General features: G+C 50.2%; 2 protein-coding genes across 3 annotated transcripts in view; both read right to left on the minus strand.

Annotated features, from left to right (window-relative positions):
• Nucleotides 1–373: 373 nt before the first annotated feature.
• Nucleotides 374–3760, minus strand: APOF (apolipoprotein F). The gene is made up of 2 exons (XM_079774539.1): nt 3688–3760; nt 374–1519 (listed from the first exon to the last, which is right to left on the minus strand). The coding sequence occupies exon 2, from the start codon at nt 1500–1502 to the stop codon at nt 717–719; it is 786 nt and encodes a 261-aa protein (XP_079630665.1). The 5' UTR covers nt 1503–1519; nt 3688–3760; the 3' UTR covers nt 374–716.
• A 3671-nt stretch (nt 3761–7431) lies between these two features.
• Nucleotides 7432–20620, minus strand: part of TIMELESS (timeless circadian regulator) — a 29724-nt gene continuing 16535 nt past the window's right edge. The window contains exons 3-30 of one of the 2 annotated variants that reach the window (XM_079773633.1): nt 20380–20533; nt 20139–20253; nt 19981–20043; nt 19331–19432; nt 18936–19091; nt 18558–18691; nt 18287–18374; nt 17616–17792; nt 17036–17253; nt 16703–16806; nt 16390–16559; nt 14249–14371; nt 13997–14148; nt 13597–13694; nt 13388–13514; nt 13089–13290; nt 12705–12850; nt 11804–11886; nt 11600–11717; nt 11428–11510; nt 11063–11205; nt 10733–10913; nt 10580–10648; nt 10345–10463; nt 9375–9600; nt 9146–9250; nt 8900–9015; nt 7432–8232 (exon numbers count right to left, since the gene is read on the minus strand). In XM_079773633.1, the coding sequence (XP_079629759.1) occupies nt 8942–9015; nt 9146–9250; nt 9375–9600; nt 10345–10463; nt 10580–10648; nt 10733–10913; nt 11063–11205; nt 11428–11510; nt 11600–11717; nt 11804–11886; nt 12705–12850; nt 13089–13290; nt 13388–13514; nt 13597–13694; nt 13997–14148; nt 14249–14371; nt 16390–16559; nt 16703–16806; nt 17036–17253; nt 17616–17792; nt 18287–18374; nt 18558–18691; nt 18936–19091; nt 19331–19432; nt 19981–20043; nt 20139–20253; nt 20380–20533 (3530 nt within the window). In that variant the 3' untranslated portion in view covers nt 7432–8232; nt 8900–8941. Of the gene's footprint in view, nt 9016–9145; nt 9251–9374; nt 9601–10344; nt 10464–10579; nt 10649–10732; nt 10914–11062; nt 11206–11427; nt 11511–11599; nt 11718–11803; nt 11887–12704; nt 12851–13088; nt 13291–13387; nt 13515–13596; nt 13695–13996; nt 14149–14248; nt 14372–16389; nt 16560–16702; nt 16807–17035; nt 17254–17615; nt 17793–18286; nt 18375–18557; nt 18692–18935; nt 19092–19330; nt 19433–19980; nt 20044–20138; nt 20254–20379; nt 20534–20620 lie in introns of both variants that reach the window. The other variant, XM_079773632.1, reaches the window with a different exon arrangement.

The following is a 20620-nucleotide window of genomic DNA, read 5'->3' on the forward strand; positions in this document are numbered from 1 at the left end:
AAGGGGTGGGACCGGAATGTCAACATTTTTGGGATCGGAAGGGGAGGGCTGAAGTAATAACAAAATAACTATTTACTGATGGTACTGTGCTAAAAGCTTTAGGTTCCTTGCTCCTTTTTAAATTTCCACAAACCCCATAGAACTGAAAATCATCATCCCCCTCTTTAGAAATTTTAATAACTGAGCTTGGCGAAAGAAGTTTTTAGTCAGTAATCATCGAGGCTCAAACAAGTGGAGCCTGGGTTAGAAACCAAACCCTCTGACTCCAAACCCCAAGCATTGTGTAGCACTGCCTTCCTGCCCGTAACAAATCAGGAATTTGGACTCTGCACACAGCTTGTCAGATTTAGAACACTAGATTTATTTACTCTGTGTTTACCACCTTTTATATTCCAAAACTCTTTCTCAGGGTCATATTCATAGTCCTGGAATAAGGAGCTGAATTTACTACCTCTGACACCAAAGGGGCCACCATGGAGGTGCCTCCCAAGCCCTCTTTGCTAGTCTCTGGAGGAGGGGTGTTTGCCGCTCTTTAAAAAAAATATATATTTTTATTGATGTCAGAGAGGAAGGGAGAGGGAGAGAGATGGAAACATTGATGAGAGAATCATTGATTGACTGCCTCCTGCACACCCCACACTGGGGATCGAGCCTGCAACCCGGACATATGCCTGGGCCAGAATCGAACGGCAATCTCCTGGTTCATAGGTCGCCGCTCAACCAATGACCCACAAAGGCTGGGCTGCCTCTTCCTCATGGTAATACTGGATCAACCGTTCAACCCCAGCCTTCACTGCAGGTTTAAGTGCAGTGCTGATCACTAGTCCCATGGGCCCCCCTGCCAGTCCAGCCGTGGTCATTAAAAGGTCATAACCCAGATCTATGATCCCATCTTGGCCTCGTTCCTTGGCCTTGTCCAAACAGTTCTGAGTAGCATAAAACAAAGCTGTGCCCAGGCTGTAGTAGGTTCCCAATTTTGGCAACCACTGGACTATATTGTACACCTCCTGCTCCTGTTCCAAGTCGCAGTCCTGGATGATGGAGCGTCGGGCCCTTTCTGGGCCCAGCTGTTCCCTGGCCAACAGCTGCAGAGCAGAGGCCAGGGCATCCACTGACACTCCCCTCTCTGTGTTTCTGCCTTTCTCCAGCCGTTGAAGATGTCGGGTGAGGATCTGTGTAGCATGCATACCCCCCTGGCGGTAGAGCTGAAGCTGCAGGGCCTGTACATCAGCATGGCAGCCAGCTTCCTTCAGGGCCATCATCAGTGACAGGCCTACCAGGAACTTGGGGAGAGGGGCCATATGGGCAAAGCCAGGCAGGGACTTTGGGAGCAGGGTCTGGCAGGGCAAGGAGCCTGAGGAGGGTGGCCAGGATTCCAAGGACGAGGGAAGGTGCATCAGGATATCTGTCTGGTTTCCATAGGAAGTGGCATCCACAGGGTGCAGCAGGAGGTAGCAACAAAGCAGCAGCTCCAGTGGTAAGATGAGTCTGAGGCCACGCATGTCTGGACCAGAGTTCACTGGAGAGGGGAAAACCAGAAACACAGCTCCCCTGAGATGTGGTCTGTAAGTTCCCAGGACTCAGGGCATACCTCCTCCAACTACTTTAAGCTTCTGTTTGTGTGTTTTTTTAAATAGCAAAAATGGAGATTTATTGAAGAACAAGTACAGACTTCCACGTGGGGAGGGGGAAAGGGTCCCACAGAATGGACTCCCACGTGGGGAGGGGGAAAGGATCCCCAAGCTTCTGTTCTTTTTAGGCTAAGGCCTAGGAAACAGAAAATGCAACTCAATTGTTTGCACTTGGCCTTCTCTATCTTTAGGTTATCAGGGACTTCCTCTGCTTTATTTCCACCCATTTATAGGGAACCCCAAATTACTTCACAGTCCAGGCACTGAGAAGTTAGACTACCTTGACAGGTTTGGTAGCTGCTCGATTCAGTGCTGCCCACTTCTATGTCCCATGAATAAAGGACATATTTGCTATCCCCTATGATCAGTAAGAGATGTAATCTCTGCAAATATTTGTCCATTAGTACTGGTGCTCAGACCTTGCCCCTTGTTGCACACTTGACTTCAATACCTAAGACTTTGTTCTTTGGCATTTTCTTTCTTCTTTTTTAAATTTTATTTTATTTTTTAAACAATACATTTTTTTTAAATTGATTTCAGAGAGGAAGGGAGAGGGAGAGAGCAAGATAGAAACATCAACGATGAGTCATTGATCAGCTGCCTCCTGCACGCCCCACACTGGGGATTGAGCCTGAAATCCTGGCATATGCCCTTGACCAGAATCAAACCCGGGACCTTTCAGTCTGCAGGCCAATGCTCTATCCATTGAGCCAAACTGGCTGGGGCTTTGGCATTTTTTACAGGTCTCTGCCTTGTTCCCACTCTAGCTCATGAGAGAAGCCAGGAGACCCAGAATCAGAAATTAGGTATACATCTACTATTTGCTCTTCTTAAAATTTCTTTTCAGTTTAAAAATTAAATTCGCAAGCTAAAACAGCATCTAGTTGAGGTCTTGGTACAGGGTAAATGAATGAGAAAAGGTTCAAGTACCATTCATACTTAAAACACATTATATGCCCAGTATATGACAGCTGAAAGAAAGGAGGAAATGGATTAAGAAATAGAGACTGAGAGCTACTAAATGGAGAGGGGCAAGGCTAATACCAGGAACACACATTTTAGCACTGGGATAAAGAGAATACTTTTGTCCTAATTGCTCTCCAAAACTTCTAACTACTTACCATATCCCATCCTTGAACACAGTTCTGGTAAAGGAGACTTATCACCTACGTGGCACTGAATATCTGAAGTAAAGCTGGACAAATGCTGGAATCAACTTCCCCATAAAGCACCTCAGAATAACTGGAACGTTTGATAAATTACATTGATTGTCATCATCCATAGACACTAAGAGGCTCTTCTTAACTTGGGGGTTTCTTCAGCTTTTTGCCTAATTCTTCAACAAGTTTCTGATCATACCTGCAGTTCTAGGGGATGGCAGCAAAAGCTGACTTGTGTCACCAGCAACGTGGGAGATGGCTCCTCAGCAAACTCAATTACCGTTTGAACTGCTAGACCAGCCATCCCAGTGGGTGTATTTAATACATTCCTCAGGGTGACAATCTGAGTGTTGGATTTATCCCCACAGACCCCTCAGAATGACCTTACTATTGCCAATGCCTTCTTCCTCATGGTGCTTTTTACTCCCTCGAATGAGGGTTTCAGCAGTCCTTTCCTTTCACACTAACAAGCTGAAGCTGCAGAATGTGGGCCTCCGTTGGGCAGCCAGCCTCCTCCTGGGCCACCTCCAGAGCTAAGTTGGATAGGTACATCGGCAGAGGGGCTGAGGAGAGATCCTGGCAGGTCTTGGGATCTGGTTAGAGAGCATGTTAGAAGGATGCCCAGGTTCTGTGAAACACAGCTGGGAGGTCAGAGCCCCTTTCTGGACATTGCTTGGAAAGGCAGCCACTGGGGATAGCAAGCTACAGCAAAGCAGCAGCACCGCCTGAATCATGGTGGGTCAGCAGAAAAGCCCTGCTGGAAAGAAGCGACGGTCCGTTGGGAAGTAGGCAAAGGCTTAAGGAGAAGAGACACCAAGACTGGTCAGAGCCCTTGGAAACCGGTTATCCTAAACATAGCTTCACCCCTGCCCTCCCAGGCTTTGAATGATCCTCACCTGCTCATGAAAGAAATATGCCAGAGGATCGAGATCATCCGAGCACGTCCTTTGCCTCGGTGCTTCCCTAATGGGAATGCCTGTTTCCTACATCTCACTTTCTCTTTCACCCCAGCCAAAAACGATGACTCCTCCGAAAACTGTGAGGACATAACATCAGCAAATATTTATCCTCCTCTTCAGCCTCAGGCTTGGTCCTCCTCACCTTTGCCCCATGCTGACCAACAGGCCTTCCCCTTGGTGGTTACTGCTTTTCCTGACCCAGGTCTCTGCAGACCCAAACCTGGATCAGGAAAAATTCCTCTATATCTCCTGGGGAAGCAAGGAGGTGAAAGGCAGCTTTGCCAATGATTTCTGGGGAGGGGATGCCAAAACAGTTCTTTTTGAATGGAATTATCAGATATAGGAGGAGGGAAATAGAACCTACTAGCAAGTCAGATAAAATCAGAGCAATTTTTCAGTTTTTACCTTCTTAATTCCAATGCAGTACCCTAATGAAACACATTCATTATCACAATAGTATCTCTTTCTAAGCCTGCATTAACCCATAGGAATGAGGGCTTCATTTCTCATCTAGGGGTCTGGATGAGAAACTGCAGTCTGGAAAATAGGGAATGATGGCATATGGTGCCTCCTAAAACTGGTACCAAAGTCTACACATCATCGTGCCATAAAGGTTCCTTTCTGTCCGCTACTGGCAGACAGCCAAAGGTGTCCTGGGTCCCTTCCCCCATGTTACTCACTCCTCTCAGCCCCAGGAAGGGGCCCATAACAAGCAAAGAGAAATCAGAAAGAAAAAAGGAGAAGTTTCTAGGACCTAGCCGAGTAGCTCAGTTGGTTAGAGCTGGGCCATCCCGATACGCCAAGGTTGAGGATTTGATACCCGGTCAGGGCACATACAAGAAAAAACCCAATGAAGACATAAATAAGTGGAATAACAAATTGATGTTTCTCTCTCTCAAAATAAATAAATAAATACTAAAAAATATAATAAAAAAAGAGCTCCAAACTTGTGAACGGAAAGAAAAGCCTAGATCCTTTGCCTTTCAAGGATATTGTGGTACATAAAAAGGCAGTTTGTGGTGAATGAGCAGCTAAACTGAGGTCAGACTTGCTTTTGTAACTTGGAATTTCCTAAAATAAATAAATAAAAATAAAAAATAAAATAAAAAATTTTAAAAGGTTTCTACAGGAGCAAATCTTCAGGGAACTATACACCCCTACAATTGGGAGAAGAAACTGGATGTAGAGGCATCTAACACTGTTGCCTGAAAATCCTGGATCCTTCAAATTCTCCCATTACTTTTTTTTAAATTTTCATATATAGTTATATTTTTCACATTTCTTTTAATTGTCTAAGGTTTTACGTATGTCTCCTTTTCCCCCAATTAACCCTGCCCCCAGCCATTCCCACCCCGGGCAAGCCCCCACCATCCCACTGTCTGTGTCCATTGGTTATGCTAATATGAATTCTCCAGCTTCTGACTTGAGTTTACCATCATAAATGGGCCTATCTCCACCTCCAGTTCATTGGTCAGTGTCCTCATCCTCAATATGAAAATGCCATTTTGTTGACATTCCGTGAATTTCAAACTCTAGTGCCTTGGAAACGACAGGGGAGATACTGTGTAAATATGGCAGGGGGAGAGAAAGTGGTGGTGAGCTTGTCTTCAAGACTGAGGAGAGGAATGACAGAGGGCTGAAGACAAATGCATGTCCCCCCAATTAGACTTCTCACCTTTGCTCCTGCCCTCGTCTTCCACCTGTTCTTCATCAATTCCCATCATATTATATTAGTTTCAGTGTACAGCACAGTGGTTAGACATTTATATAACTTCCAAAGAGATGCCCCAATAAGTTTAGTACCCACCTGGCACCACATAATTATATTATTGACTGACTATATTCTCTATTCTGTACTTTACACCCCCATGCCTATTTTGTAACTGCCAATTTGCACCTCTTAATCCCTTCACCTTTCTCACCCAGTCCCCCAACCCTCCTCCCATCTGGCAACCATCAGTTTGTTCTCTGTATCCATGAGTTTATTTCTGTTTCATTTGTTCGCTTATGGGTTTTATTGTAATTAATGGCATTTATTTTTTAGAGTAGTTTTATGTCAGGTCCAGCCTGACGATTGAACCGGGCTGAGGTAGGGAGGTGGGATTTGAGAAGAGAAAGAAAGACAGGACAGCGGGATTCGGGAGGTCCACAGCTCTCGAGAAGCTCTGGCAACTTTTATTAGTAATACAGTGCTTTTTATACATAAGACACTAAGCAGGGAATCACTCACAAGGAAAACATTCTTTGTTTCTCTAAAATCACTACTGGAGGGATAAGTTGAAGGACAGGTTTCTTGTTACAATAAATCTCACTAGTTGGATACATATTTCTTGGTAAGCCATGAAAGTAGCTCTTATCCTACTGATAGCAGTCATATAAACAAACCCTGGGAAAGCTCTGTAGGCAGGGGCTGCTCTCGTTATACTGATTAGTTGCCATCCAAACAGGCCTGGGAAATCTGTGCGGGTAGGTGCCAGCCTTGCTAGCCCCTACAGGTGCAAGGACCGTGTCAGCTTACAGCCCGTTCCCCACAGTTTTAGGTTTATAGAAAAATTGAGCAGGAAGTATAGACTGTCTCCAAATAATAATCCCTCCCCACCAACCCCAGTTTCCCCCATTAACATCTTACATTGGTGTGATACCTTTGTTACAATTATTTTAAAATTTTATTATTTATTTATGATGTATTATTATCTAAGTACATAGTTTACATTAGGGTTCACATGTTTAATTCAATACCAAACATATTCATTCTACCTTTAGAGGTTGTCGGAAGAAAAACCCAAGTCAGAGAAACAAGACAGACCAATTGCATCCTTTACCGAGGGCTCTCCCTGATCTGAATGGCTGTTTTCTGAATCACACCTTTACCTTACCGCACCTGGAAACACAAGCGAGCCAGCTAGCTGACAGTTTCCAAGAACAGGGAAAGATGTGACAATTGCCATATTTACCCACTCCTTCTTGCCTAGACTTTGTCTTCCCCTCTGCCCCGTGCTGACAAACTGGCTTTTTCTCCCTTTGCAGCTCCTGTTTCTTCCTCCTGCAAACTCTTGTCACCCTAAAGATTTATCCTAGAGCAGTGGTCGGCAAACCGTGGCTCGCGAGCCACACGCGGCTCTTTGGCCCCTTGAGTGTGGCTCTTCCACAAAATACCACATGCGGGCGCGCACGTACAGTGCGACTGAAACTTCGTGGCCCCCTGGATCCGGGTGAGCCTGGCTCCCGGGTCCGGGTGAGGCCGCGGGCCCCTGGATCCGGGTGAGCCTGGCTCCCGGGTCCGGGTGAGGCCGCGGGCCCCTGGATCCGGGTGAGCCTGGCTCCCGGGTCCGGGTGAGGCCGCGGGCCCCTGGATCCGGGTGAGCCTGGCTCCCGGGTCCGGGTGAGGCCGCGGGCCCCTGGATCCGGGTGAGCCTGGCTCCCGGGTCCGGGTGAGGCCGCGGGCCCCTGGATCCGGGTGAGCCTGGCTCCCGGGTCCGGGTGAGGCCGCGGGCCCCTGGATCCGGGTGAGCCTGGCTCCCGGGTCCGGGTGAGGCCGCGGGCTCCTGGATCCGGGTGAGCCTGGGCCCCGGGTCCGGGTGAGGCCGCGGGCCCCTGGATCCGGGTGAGCCTGGGCCCCGGGTCCGGGTGAGGCCGCGGGCCCCTGGATCCGGGTGAGCCTGGGCCCCGGGTCCGGGTGAGGCCGCGGGCCCCTGGATCCGGGTGAGCCTGGCCCCGGGTCCAGGTGAGGCCGTGGGCCCCTGGATCCGGGTGAAGCAGTGCCCCTGGGTCCAGCCGAGACCAAACCAGAGGGAGTCGGACCTGCATTACCACCATTTGTCCACCATCCAGAGCTGAGGGGTCAGTGCCGACATGTACTCATAGGGAACCGGTGGACATTGATATTGGGTCTCAAAAGAACTGTTGGTCCAGAAAGAAACTCACTACAGACTGATTCATTTGCCTGTCAGCATAACTATTATTGCTCGTCGCACATTCAATTCTTATAAGTATATCTATAGTGACACATGATTTCGCTCATCTAGGGGAAATGATGAACAACATAGACTGATGAACAAGAACAGAACCAGAAACAAGGAGGCATCGATCGGACTATCGGGCCTCAGAGGGAGGATAGGGGAGGGTGGGGGGAGGGGGGAGAGATCAACCAAAGGTCTTGTGTGCATGCATATGAGCCTAACCAATGCTTAAGTTCAACAGAGGGTTGGGGCATCCAAGGGGAGGGGTGTGGGATGGGAATGGGGGGATGAGGACAAATATGTGACACCTTAATCAATAAAGAAATTTAAAAAAAAAAAAAAAAGAAAAGAAACTTCGTGGCCCATGCGCAGAGGTCGGTTTTCGGCCTGGGAGAGTCTATTTTGAAGAAGTGGCGTTAGAACACTCAAGGGGCCAAAGAGCCGCATGTGTCTCGCGAGCTGCGGTTTGCCGACCACTGTCCTAGAGCAAGGATCTTGAGGTGAGAATATTTTTCTGTGTCTTCTGTAGGGAAAGCAAGAGAAAATGGAAGGTTGATGGTTTGTTTTAACCTTAATAGTTAAAAGTTCTCCCAAGAGCACAGCAGGGTACTTAAGACAGATTAGAAGTCAGACCAACATTGGCAACTTTTAATCTTACATGGTTAATTCAATACCAAACACAAACCAAACATATTCATCATCTGGGGAGTACTGCATCCCAGCCCCACCTCAACTGCAGGAATTAGGCTCAATCTGGTGTCTAGGCTGTGATCATAGGAAAGAGAATGAAGATGGGAGCATCTGGTGCTTTTTACGTGGTGTTATATCCCTACCCATCATGTCACAAAGCTCCCCGTCTGGTGCCATGACCCACCTCCAGCAGAGAGCCAAAAGGAACAGACCAGTAAGAGAGGTCCAGGGCACCTTCTAGGTTTCACTCACTCCTTTCGTCTGCTAAGGGGCACTAATAACCCAAAGAATGGTTCCCAGAAAAAGCCGAGACAGGGAGCTACCGAGGCATACGGACAAAACAGGGAGAAACAAGAAGTGAGTGACTGCAGGAGTCCAGCACTGTGGTCTCAACTTCCTGGACCCCCGGTCCATGGGGAAGCCCAGGACCGTACTGCTTCTGTCCAGTAAGAGGCGTTTCTGGGTCCTGCGTGACCCTCCCAATTCTGATTTAAACTCACCACCTACATACAGGGCTATCGCTACCCTTAGGCTTCTGGCTTTCAGTCGCTTTCATCTTCATCCTCAATACAAAACCGTTTCTTCTTTTGGATTCCTGGGACTCCCAGCTCTGGTGCTGTGAGGAGGACAGGAGTGAGAAGAGAGAAAATAGCTAACACGTGAAAGGGGAAGGAGGGGAGAGCATTCATCTTCAGGACTGAAGGGTGCCAGAGGTCAGAGGAAAGAGCAGGTCCCAGACTCCCTACCTTTGCTCCCGCCCTCATCTCCTTCCGGTTCCTCATCGCTGTCCAGCAGTTGTCGCTTCTTGGGTGCCACTTTCGGCTGCTCTTGGACAGCAGCGATCTCTGCCTCTGAAATGACAGTAAGAAGCGCAAGATTAGGGGATGGGCCCTCATAGTATCAGAATACTCCATCAGCCTCTAGATCAACATGGCTGCCACACACTGAGTCCTCAACAGGTGGCCCCGCTCTTACCCGCTGGGGACACCAGGCCTGCTTTCTTTTTTCGGGCCAACAGGAGGGCCCTCAGGGCTTGTGCCCGGTCTTCCTTTTGGTGCTCTCCCTCGGGGGCTTGCTCTCCAGGGACTTTAGGGTCTAGCCCTGGCTGAAGCTTTCCCTCTTCCCCTGCTTGACTCAAAGAAGCTGCTGCCCTCCGGAGCTGGGTGGGACTCAGCTTGGCTGGAATTCGCCAGAAGGTTTCCTACAAGGACAAAGAAGTTGAAAATAAGAGACTTTAATATTATTCACTGAGTAACTATGAACCTGCACTGGTGAAGATCCACAATGGTTATGAACTTACTGCTTATTTACCCAGTACATGCCCAACGTCTAGCATGGTGCCTGCTGCACTAAGAAGTTGTCAGTAATATAGTTGTTAATTGAATAAAGGAATCCTGGGGTACCTAAAAGGGTGAATCAGATACATCCCCGCCCTCAAGGAACTTACAATCTAATGGGAGAAAAAAAAATCAGTGTAGTCTAACACCACAGGATTGGGGCTGCATCAAGGAAATGAACAAATCTCAGTGGCCAAAGTGATTACTTTCGCATCAGGGATAGAAAGTGAGAGAGACAGCTTCTCTCGGGAGGTGACGGCCGAACTGACTCTTCAGGGTTGGGTGTGTTGGGGCTTCCAGGAGAGCGGCTGGCATGATCAAGTGTTTGGAGCAGGAAGAAGCCTACTATCTGGAGGATGAAAGCAGTCCAGGGTGACGATGGAGTAAGGTAGGTATGTGGGTGGTGTGGCCGTGAAGCTACAAAAACTGACCAAATCTACATCTTAGGAAGATAACTAAGGGGGCAGCGTGGACTATGGACTCGGTGGAAGAAGAAATTGGAGGAAGACTAGCAGAACAGCCGGTGCAGTCTCGGTCAGCAAAATGAGGAGGTGTATTTTCAAACAGCACCAACACAACTTGGCTAACACTGTGCCTGGTGCATTTACCTGCTCAGAGGCAGGAGGTCGAACCCCTAGCTTGCGCAACAGCTGCTGAAACTGTTCCTTTTCCATGGCTTCCTCATTTTCTTCCGTCAGCGGCACCAACGGAACTGCCTGGGAGCAGCCTAGAAGAGGGTCCACAGTCATACGGTCAAGACGTGAAGAAAGAACTGGTCCTCTCTCCCACGACCAGCCGCTTCCAAAGCCACAGTCCCGCTGAAACCATCCTTTACCCACTCACCATCCTCTTCCCGGTCGTTTGCTGCTTGAACCAGGCAGTTCTGGAGCCACAGGAGCGGAGCAGAAAAGCCTGCGGGAGAGGAAAACTTAACGCTGGCCCACGTGCGGAACCCCCTCCTCCACGCGAGACTCCTCGCCCAGCCCACGCCCTCACCTTCCTGCCGCAGGCTTTGCCCAAGGTTTTCAGTTGACAGGACTGAACTCCCCGGGGGGGTTTGCTCTGCTTCTGAGCACTCCTCTTTCTCCTCATTCTCTTCACTATCTCCCTCTGACAGGCTTTCCTCTTCTTCCAGATCTTCCTGGCAAAAACCTTTCGGGGACTCCTCTCCATTAGGCTAACGTTCAATGGGCGTGGGAAATGAAAGGGGACAAGGTGAGGAACTTAGTGGAGTCCTTGGTTCCGGGTGGACCTAGTCAGAACAGCCTGAAGCAGGAAGATCCTGGGCGGGCTACTTCTACGGAGCACTCAGGGGGAGATTATTACCGAGCCCGGAGGTGCCGACTTCTTCCGGCGTTTCTTGTATAGCTCCCGCCGCTCAGCCACCAGCCCCAGAGCCAGCAGTTTATCCACTATTCGGGCCCGTGAGCGTTTGGCTGTGATATTCTTCATGATATGACCCATGACATCTATAGAGAAGGAAAGTGTGAATACTCAAGAGCAGTAGAGGGAAGAGAAGTAAAGGCAATCAGAGGAAAGAAGTGAGCTTGATTCACTCGAAAATGATACCACGGATATAGTGAGTGGACAGAAGGGCTGGGACAAGCCTTACTTGGAAGCAGGAGGCAGGGGGAAGACATGGACAGCACGGCTCTCCTCTCAGAGGTTCCCTGAACGTCTACCTCACTTACCATCTGAGGCCTGGAACTCCTCAAAAAGCCGCTGCAGCTCCAGCTCCTGATCTTCTGTCCACAGTACGATGTGGGTTCCTTTCCTGGTTAGGAAGGTGTCAGTGGAAGAGGCGGCCGAGGCCGTGAACAGAGCACTCCCCGTCTCAATTCCCTCCAGAACATGTGCCCCTACCTTTGAAAGTCCTTGACACTGTCAGCCAGCCCCAGCCGCACCAGGTGGTGGATGACCTGCTTGCGTGTCCGAGGAGCAGTTCTCAGGTGTGCCAATATGGTGTCCACCACATCCTGACCTGAGGTGGAGGAGTGAGGCAGTAAAGAGGGGTCCGGGGCTCATGCTGCCCTCCTCACACACTCTTCAGATCTCAAGGCCTCATACCTTCCACATCCTTATGGGCAAGGTACAGTTCCCGAAGCTGGGCCTCCTCCTCTGGGCTCCACGCAGGAGGCTTACGACTAGATCTAAATGGGGAACGGAGAGGGGAAGCTTGTAGGCTATGGGCCCAAAAAAGGAGACCAATGGTCTTCTCTGGTTAGTTCTAAAAGGAACAAGAAAGACAATACAGATACCTCAAAGGAGCCAGCCAGCAGAGGCCTACGATATGCTTCCTTCCCCCGACTTTCATCCCACTTAACCCAAAAGTCAAACTAAGAGGTTTTCCAGGTTGGGCCAATGGAGCCTGACACTGCAGGGACCAAGAGCATTATGGGAAAAAGAAAGAAGCGTGCAAAGAGAGGAGCCGAGACACTAAGGAAAAGAGGCCAAACATTTCTATGAATCCTCATGATTCGCCAGCACATTCTAGGTTCTCCCTGGGGGCCACCTCCCCCTCCCCCTCCCGTGAAGCTCTGGAGGAGAAGGAAACTAGAGTAGGCAGGAGCCGCAGGCTCCAGTCCCATTCTTCTCTTGGGTGACCTGTGGTAAAGCACTCCGCCTTCACGGCCTGTTTTCTCAGCTACGCAAGGGGAAAGAAGTTGCACTAACTCAGTGGTCGGCAAACTCAACAGTCAACAGAGCCCAATATCAACAGTACAACAATTGAAATTTCTTTTGAGAGCCAAATTTTTTAAACTTAAACTTCGACTAACGCCACTTCTTCAAAATAGACTCGCCCAGGCTGTGGTATTTTGTGGAAGAGCCATACTCAAGGGGCCAAAGAGCCGCATGTGGCTCGCGAGCCGCAGTTTGCCGACCACGGCACTAACTGATGTGCGTGCTCCTCCAGCTTTGACACTCCGTGACTGTGTCACCCACCCCTACTGCCCATTCTGGAGCTCACCCGCCATCCAGGGAGCCATAGCCCTCCGTCATCTCTCGAACCACGGAAGTGTTCTTCCAGAACAGCAGCTCCACAAAGGCCTTTTGGTTGACTGCAGCCAAGGCAAAGAACTTGCCCAGGATGTATTTTGCAAAAGTCACTAGCTCCTGTGGGAGAGGGAGGCTGCTGTGAGGCCTCTCGCCTAAATGTACACAGTCAGGCCCGCTAAGTATTTTCTCGACACCTGTTCCCAGCTGCCCCCCTCACTGACTCTCTTCTCCCCCTCCCCACCGAGCTCCCTCAACCAGACGGCCTACTTCCTCACCGTTCTCTCATCTCCCAGCCCTCGACCCCACTCAGGACTCCCCTAAGCCTTCAGACCCCCATGCCTTAGTATCCCCTCACTTTGTAGGCCCCAGCGGCAGGGTCACTAAGCAGACGATTGAAGAGGCAAAAGAGTGAGAGCTGGAAAAGAAGGGCTTCCATTTTGAGGTCGTGGGCCAACCGGTGCAGCATCTTGACGATGCAGTGGTTGGTGTGGGCACTGTTCTGCCGGTAACTCCGCAGCAGCAGCACGTAGGCTCGGATGACAGTTGAGCTGGCAAAGCTGCACCAAGAGAGGGAGGGAGAGAAGGTCGGCATAAGACACTGCTCACAGCCCCTCGACCTCCCTCCTGGGACCACTCAGTCCTCTCGGCCCGCACCGTTTCAGGTAGTCCAGAAAATTAAATTCTTTCTCCGACACCTGGACCACTTGCAATTCTTCCTCCTCCTCCTCCTCCTCTTCTTCCTCTTCCTCCTCTGCCCCTCGTTCCTCTGGTTCCTGCTGCCCTATAGGAAGAGTGACGATTGCTGGGTCTCTGGTGCTAGAGAGAGCTAGAAGCAGGGAGATGTGAGGGGGATGGAGACTCACGGGGAAGTGGGGCACAGAGGATCTGCTTCAGCAGCTGGATCTCTTCCTCTGGGGAAATGTCTTGAGAGCCAAACACATCTCCTTCTGGCCACACCTCTCTGGAACACAGAGAGAAAAAAGGCTTTAACCAGAGGGAATCTGCGTTATAATTTGAAGTAGGAGAAGGAAGTTAGACTTATGTGTCAGTTGGAAAGAGAACGCAAACTATTATCTCAAAGAAGCAACAATTAAAAAAAAAAAAAAATCCTCCCCAAGACTCAGTACTCAGTCTAGAGCCCCAGGACTTCAGATGGGACTTCTCTCTTTTGAAGGCGGAGGACCCTGTAGCATAGTAAACGTCTCCCTTTGCCCCCAAAAGCCAAGAGCTGGACCCGGGAGGATGGGTGGGCAGGGTTCTTACCGGGCAGACCTAAGGAGAGTCAGGGCCTGAGGGGCCTGGCTAGCCAGCAGACAGTCTTGGATCCGCACCATGGCTTCTGCCCGCTGCTCTTCCACTGGCACCTCTGAGGCTGCATCAAAGGGAACCATGGAGTCCAAACGGAGCTCAGGATCCTAGAGCGAGATGAAGGCTGTGGGGACAGAGAAGAAGGAAGCCCAGGCAGCCAACCCACAGCACGACTCTGAGGAAGACAGGGTTTCTGCAGCTACCTACCTGGGCACAGCACTGCAGCTGCTCGGCCAGGGACGGCCACAGGGCCTCCAGGTCCCCTGGGCTGCAGGCGACATCACCAGAAGCAACAGGCTTCTTTTTCTTCTTTCTCTTCTTTCGTTTGTTCTATGGAGAAAGCTGTGTTAGAACGGCAGGAGGGCTAAGGAAGCCTTTCCCCACCAATGTCTTCTCTATCATTAACTAACTAGAGGCCCGGCGCATGAAATTCGTGCACGGGTGGTGCCCCTAGGCCTGACCTGAAATCAGGACCGATCTTTCCCGGCAGCCAGCCCCGCCCCCTACTGCTGCCACCGCCGCGGTCACCCTCTGTGTGTGGGGTGACCAGTGGTGCTATCGAGGCCCCGGTGCCGCCCGCGTCAGCCACCACCCACCCCCGCCCGGTTCCCCATTGAGTGATCATAGCCGGCCGGCCGGGGAGAGGAACCAACAAGTTGGCTATTCCCACCTGCTTGCTGGCCCTGCCCCCACCACCACCGGTTGACCTCTGTGTGAGGGGTGACTGGCAGGACAATCAGGGCCCCGACAGACACGCCACCAACCACCCCCGGTTCCCTGTTCCCCACTGGACCATCGGAGCCTGCCCACCAGGGGAAGGGACCCAGAGGTTGGCTCACAGGCCCCAAACGGGTGATCAGGGCCTGCGGGCTGGGGCAGCTCCTGCAGTTGAACGTCTGCCCCCTGGTGGTCAGTGCGCGTCATAGCCGACCGGTTGTTCGCTGTCTGGTTGATTTGCACATTACGCTTTTATATATATAGATTAGATGTCTGAGTGAATTAATCATTCACAGAGTGACCACGATATGCTACTCAAAGGCAATGGGAAGCAACAGTGAACAGCACATTTCCTTGCCCGTGAGGGAGACAGGTGAATCAGGTTTCAGTGGGGACGGGACCTAGAATGTGGCTGAGCAGAAAATGCCAGAGCAAAGCGTAGGAGGAGCACTTGACTCACTTCTTGGGGTCAGATATCCTAAAAGCAGTGACATCAAGCAGAAGTTTATAGGGTGAGCAGATTTGCTATGAGGATAAGAAATTCTACATGAAAAGGCTTTGTAAACTGCAAAGCACTTTGTAAAACTAGCCTGCAATTTTTTCTCCTGAAAAGCAGTAGCGAGAGTCAATACCCTCTCCTGCCCCTCCAAGGCATGGCTGTGAACCAGCCTTGTGTGGCAAACAGGATGAACTACGGAGCCCTTAAGGTTCATACCCTATTCAAGGAACTTAGAATCAAACACAACAAAAGTTAAGAGCTTGAGCTGTGGAGTCAGAGCTCTGGAGTTAAGTACTGACGCTTGGCCATTTACTAGTAAACTTTGAACAAGTTTTTAACCACTTTGTGCATATGCCCTAGTACTGGTGTGAGTATTACAAGAAAACTAGCACAATGTCTAACATACAGTAAACACCCAATAAATGATATCACTTATTACTGCTGATAATTCAATAGAATCCTGAGTTTTAAAATACCTTCTAGGAAAGTCTCATTGATATTACTGCCCCTTTCTCGTCCAGTTTTGACTGAACTTTAAGCTTTAGCAGATAGAATTCTAGGAAAATTTTTACAAAGCAGAGACCCTGATTGTCTATGGGATACAAATTTCTTGAGGTTTTCTTCTTGTGCCAGACTTTTCGTTTACATGTCACTTCAGGCTCATGAGTAATCTTCCAACCAACTTTGGGACTACGGAGACTGACACGAGCAGCTGCAGTTACTCTAACAGTAACTAATGCAGGAAGAGATCCCAGACCTTCTGACTGTCCATTTAAGGCTCTTTCCATCTCACTACAGCTCAGAAGTATAACCAGAAAATATCACAGCATAATCACTAAACTCTAATATTATGAACCCCTCGGGTTTCTGTGCTTATCAGCACCTAGTAGGTGTTCAAGAAATGTTTCATGAATGAATTAAGATGTTTATGGTCCATCAGGGATTGATCTAATGAAAGTAGGAAGCCACAGTAGACCCACACTATCGACTCTCTTCAACAAACCTCTCGCCCTCTTAGTTCAGAGTAGTTCTAACAGGTCAGCTGAAGCTACAGAAAATGTGAGGAGGAGAAAGAAGCCCTGTCCTCCCCCTTTACCTCCCATCTCTTTCCACACCTGGGACTGCCCAGTACCTGCACCACCAGGTTCCCTCGGCTCCGACAAAACCGCTCCAACATCTTGAGGAAGAGATGGGTGGTTTCCACCAGGTCAATGAGGAAAGAGCGGGGCTGGCATCGCTCATCAAACTTCCGAAAGAGTGCCAGGAACAGCTCTCGATACTCCATGACATAGAAAATGTTGTCTAGAAATGGGATAGAAAAAGGACTGGAAGGACTGGACTGGGAAGTTTAGGAAAAGGAGATGGGTGAGGTTGGGACTAGGAAGAGTAAAATGCTGGTCAAGAGATGGGGAAGGCCAGGATCAGAGACCAAGCCAGGGCCTCACTTTTGATGATGCGGCTGCTCTCCCTCACAGCCTCATCTGGCGACATGTCCATCTCATTTACTGTGGCCAGAAGCTCCTGATAGGCCTTCAGAGCCAGGTGCATCCTGGGAGGTGAGGGAGAGAGGAGGACAACTTAGGACATAGGCTCATGGAAACAGTACCACGCCCCCCACAAAACAGTGCCATCAAAACCAGATGGGCCAGCTAGTTCTTGCCCCCCAGCCTGACCACCTTAATCCTAAAACGCAAAAGCAAGTACCATCCAGAGTTCAGGTGTTAAGGTTCCTGGCCTGGCCACTGTGTCCAGCTGACTCCAGTTCTCACCCCACTCACCGGCGTGCCCAGGAGGCGGCTTCCTTGCGGTCAGTCAGCATCATCTCATAGTAGTTGGTGAGGTTCTGCTCAATGAAGTGGAAGGTACGGACACTGAGGGTCTCAGAGACCAGGCCTGGCTTGAAGGAGGCAGCCCGGTTGAAGGCCATGAAGAAAGCCAAGGCCCACATGTAATAGGTCTCATCGTGCTGCTGAGCTCTCTCCCGAAGCAGGTTATCCTAACGTTCAGGGGAAAGAAGACCATTCCATGACCTTGGGGCTTCCAATTTCCTCCTGTCCTATGATAATGGGAGGGACCCTGGACACTACCATAACACTATTCCAGGATCCACAATTCCCAAGCCTCTCTCCTCCTCCCCAGTATCTCCACATTCACTTCCCCTTCATCTGGAGTGATTTCTTGAGAGACTTTTAACTTGCTCCTCTTCTGACATTATCACTATCTCTTAGGAGCATCCTATACTCTTCCCACCTACTAGTCCACACTCCAGGGTCAGCTTCCCATGGGCTCCTCCCAGTTGCCCTTCTTACCCACCACGACCCCCGTGACCTCTCCACTCCATCCTTCCTAGGCTCTCACCTTCACCAAGCCCATGAGCCGGTTGTAACAGTTCTCCAGGAACTCAGAGCAGAAGTCTCTGAGGAAGAGTCTCACGTTGAGGGCAGAGCGGCGCTGAACGGACAGCTCCCGGGCAGCCTGGCGGCGTTTAGGCACCCTTCGGGGCTGCTTTCCCAAATCCGAACTGTAGTTTCGGAGCTAGGGTATGGGTTGGGGATTAGAATTATTCCTAACCACCACCCTCTGCTTGCAGCTCTTCCCACATCCCTGGTTCTGCAGTTTTCTCAAAAGAAACTCTTAGAAAGTCCTCTCCCACTGGATCTAATTGAAGACAGAGGTAAAGACAATAATGCCAGACGCTCTATTTCTCCTAACAGGGAGTCTTTTTAAAAATATATATATTATTGATTTTTACAGAGAGGAAGGGAAAGGGATAGAGTTAGAAACATCGATGAGAAACATCGATCAGCTGCCTCCTGCACAACCCCTACTGGGGATGTGCCCGCAATCAAGGTACATGCCCTTGACCGAAATCAAACCTGGGACCCTTCAGTCCGCAGGCCAATGCTCTATCCACTGAGCCAAACCAGTTAGGGCCTAACAGGGAATCTTTACCTCCAGAGACGTTGACCTTCCTTAGGCTCCCCAACTCCACAACATGGAGCTCCCACCCCAGATGGGAGCACACTCACATTGTGGAGACCTTTGTGAAAGATGAGGTCCCTCTCTCCAATGGATTTCAACCCCTGGACAATGTAGGAGCCCCCAAATCGAGAATGCCTGCAGTGAAAACAAAAACAAAAACATTCAGGAAGTTTTATCCCCATTTCTCTTTCATCAGCACATCAGAGCGTGTTGTAACTGCAGAATGTTCTCTGGTCACCACTGTCTTAGAAGGTGGCTCAGGCCCTCAGCTCTCCACAGTGAGTGGGCACATGGCTGGAGCAGCTCCCCAACACCCACCTGTTGCCACGCTGAAGGGCTCGAGTCTTCTTTTCTGCCATCTCTCGCTGGCGCAACACCTCCAGTTCTGCCACATCGGTGCTCCGCTCCTGAGCTAAGCGCCCCTGTCCTACCCCTGCTAGCTGCTCAGGGTTCTAGATTTGGAACAAGGAGGGAAGAGTCAGAAGGATGGTCATTCCTTATTCTGAGTCCACTCCTACTGGTGGCAGAAAAAAATGAACAAAATAGGATTGTTGATGGAACCCCATACTCAAGACATGGCTACTCTGTGTCACCACCTTCCCCCGGAGAATTCAGCCATTATTACAAGAGCAATTCTGGCCGCATAGCAGAAAAGTACATGGGCAAAGTGCCTGGGGCAATAGGCCAGGGTCTCACCTGGTCACGAAACATAAGGGAGATGATCTCTAGCACGTGTAGGCTCCACTGCTGCTCAGTGGTCGAGCTGGCCAGGAAGAGGAGCAGGTCGTCCAGGCCACTGAGATGAACTGCCCAGAGAAGCTGGTCATGAACGCTGGCGTCATCATCGATCCTCTGAGCAGTGAGGGGTGAGGAGAGATAGGAAGGCCAGTCAGTTCCACGGCCCTGCCTTGAGGTTCTCTAACTCATTCTTTGACCAAGGTTCACCCCGAGATTTGTCAGAAGACAAACACACACACACAAAACAAAACAAAACAAAACAAAACAAAACAAAACAAAACAAAACAAAACAGAAAAGGGCAGCCTAACCCAACCAAACACAAGAACTCAGACAACCCAAGACCCTTTCTCACCTTTTCCTGATCCAGGTCGGCTGGGATGTGGAGAATATTTCTGACCAGCAGCAGGATGCGCTCAATCAGCAAGTTGTCTTCCTCCTGCCGTTCCTCCCAGCCCTAGTCAGGAGGAGAGTTAGAGGAAGAGACTCTCTGTGGAAGGCAGGCAACATCTACCCTGGCTGGGGGACCGAGGCACAGAGGAGGATCAGTACTGAAAGGAAAGAAAAGAGCTCACTCTCTCCAGAGTATACCTGCATCTTTCCTGTCCGCTGCCTTCCCCGGGCATGCACTCTATCTGGAGCACAGCACCTTCCCCGCTCTTCTTCCCTCCAGGTGCATACCTTTGCTTTTTCTCTCCGTTCCAAGGGCCCTTCTCTTGCCTCTGTAACTTATTTTCTGGGCCCATGCAGCCCAGCTGGCTCACATTTTCTACCTCTGTGACTTTCTAAATGAACTTTTGCTTTTATTTGGAAGAAAAAAAGGAAAGAAAAACTTCAACCAGCCCTGAGGTAGCCAGAGACAGTGGACTGGACTATGTAGTCACAAGACTGGGGCCATGTCTCGAAACTCAGCATGTCCCGACAATGCCCCAACTGGCGCTCTACCCAGAGGAGGAGCAAGGTGCTAACTGTCCTTGGGGTCTTGGAAGGCGGAGACTCACTCACCAGCTGTAGCAGCTCATACAAGGTTTCACTGAGGACCCCAAAAGCCTTCTCACTGGCAAAGGCCTACAAAATAGAGGAATGGACCTTAAGTAGCTCCTACCCTCTCCTTCCCCACTGTCCCCCAATTCTGCTGCAGGGACTGTCAAGGAGAACCTCACCTCTTTGTAGGCCTGCAAGTGAGCCAGCACCTGCAGATAGTGGTGCCGGAAGCTGGGCTCCTTGGGCACACTGCCAAAACAGAGCACGGCCGGCTGTGTCAGGTTCACCATCAGCCTAGGGAAACAATGAAGGAGGGAGAAGTTGTTAAGTTTCCTCGCCAGGCACAAACACCAAGACCCATCCGATCACACAGCAAACGCTGGCACACGGTGAAAGTGAAAAAGCTTGGGGTGCAACCACCTGATCACGGCATCAAAGAGAGCCTTGTCCTGGCGGTGTTGGGTAAGGATGGGTAGAAGGTCACTCTGCAGGATCTGGGCGGCCCCCAGCTGCTGCCGCACATCCCGAGTCTCATCCTCGTGCCTCAAGTAGCAGATCAAATCCTTCACACTCGCTTCAGGGACAGAACAAACACGTACATGGATCCCTGGAAGAAGCTCCGCCCAGGCCCACGTGCTTTTTAGACACATGGCTTGAGAAA

This window comes from Cnephaeus nilssonii (assembly GCF_951640355.1).
Source record: "Cnephaeus nilssonii genome assembly, chromosome: 6".
Lineage (NCBI taxonomy): Eukaryota > Metazoa > Chordata > Mammalia > Chiroptera > Vespertilionidae > Cnephaeus > Cnephaeus nilssonii.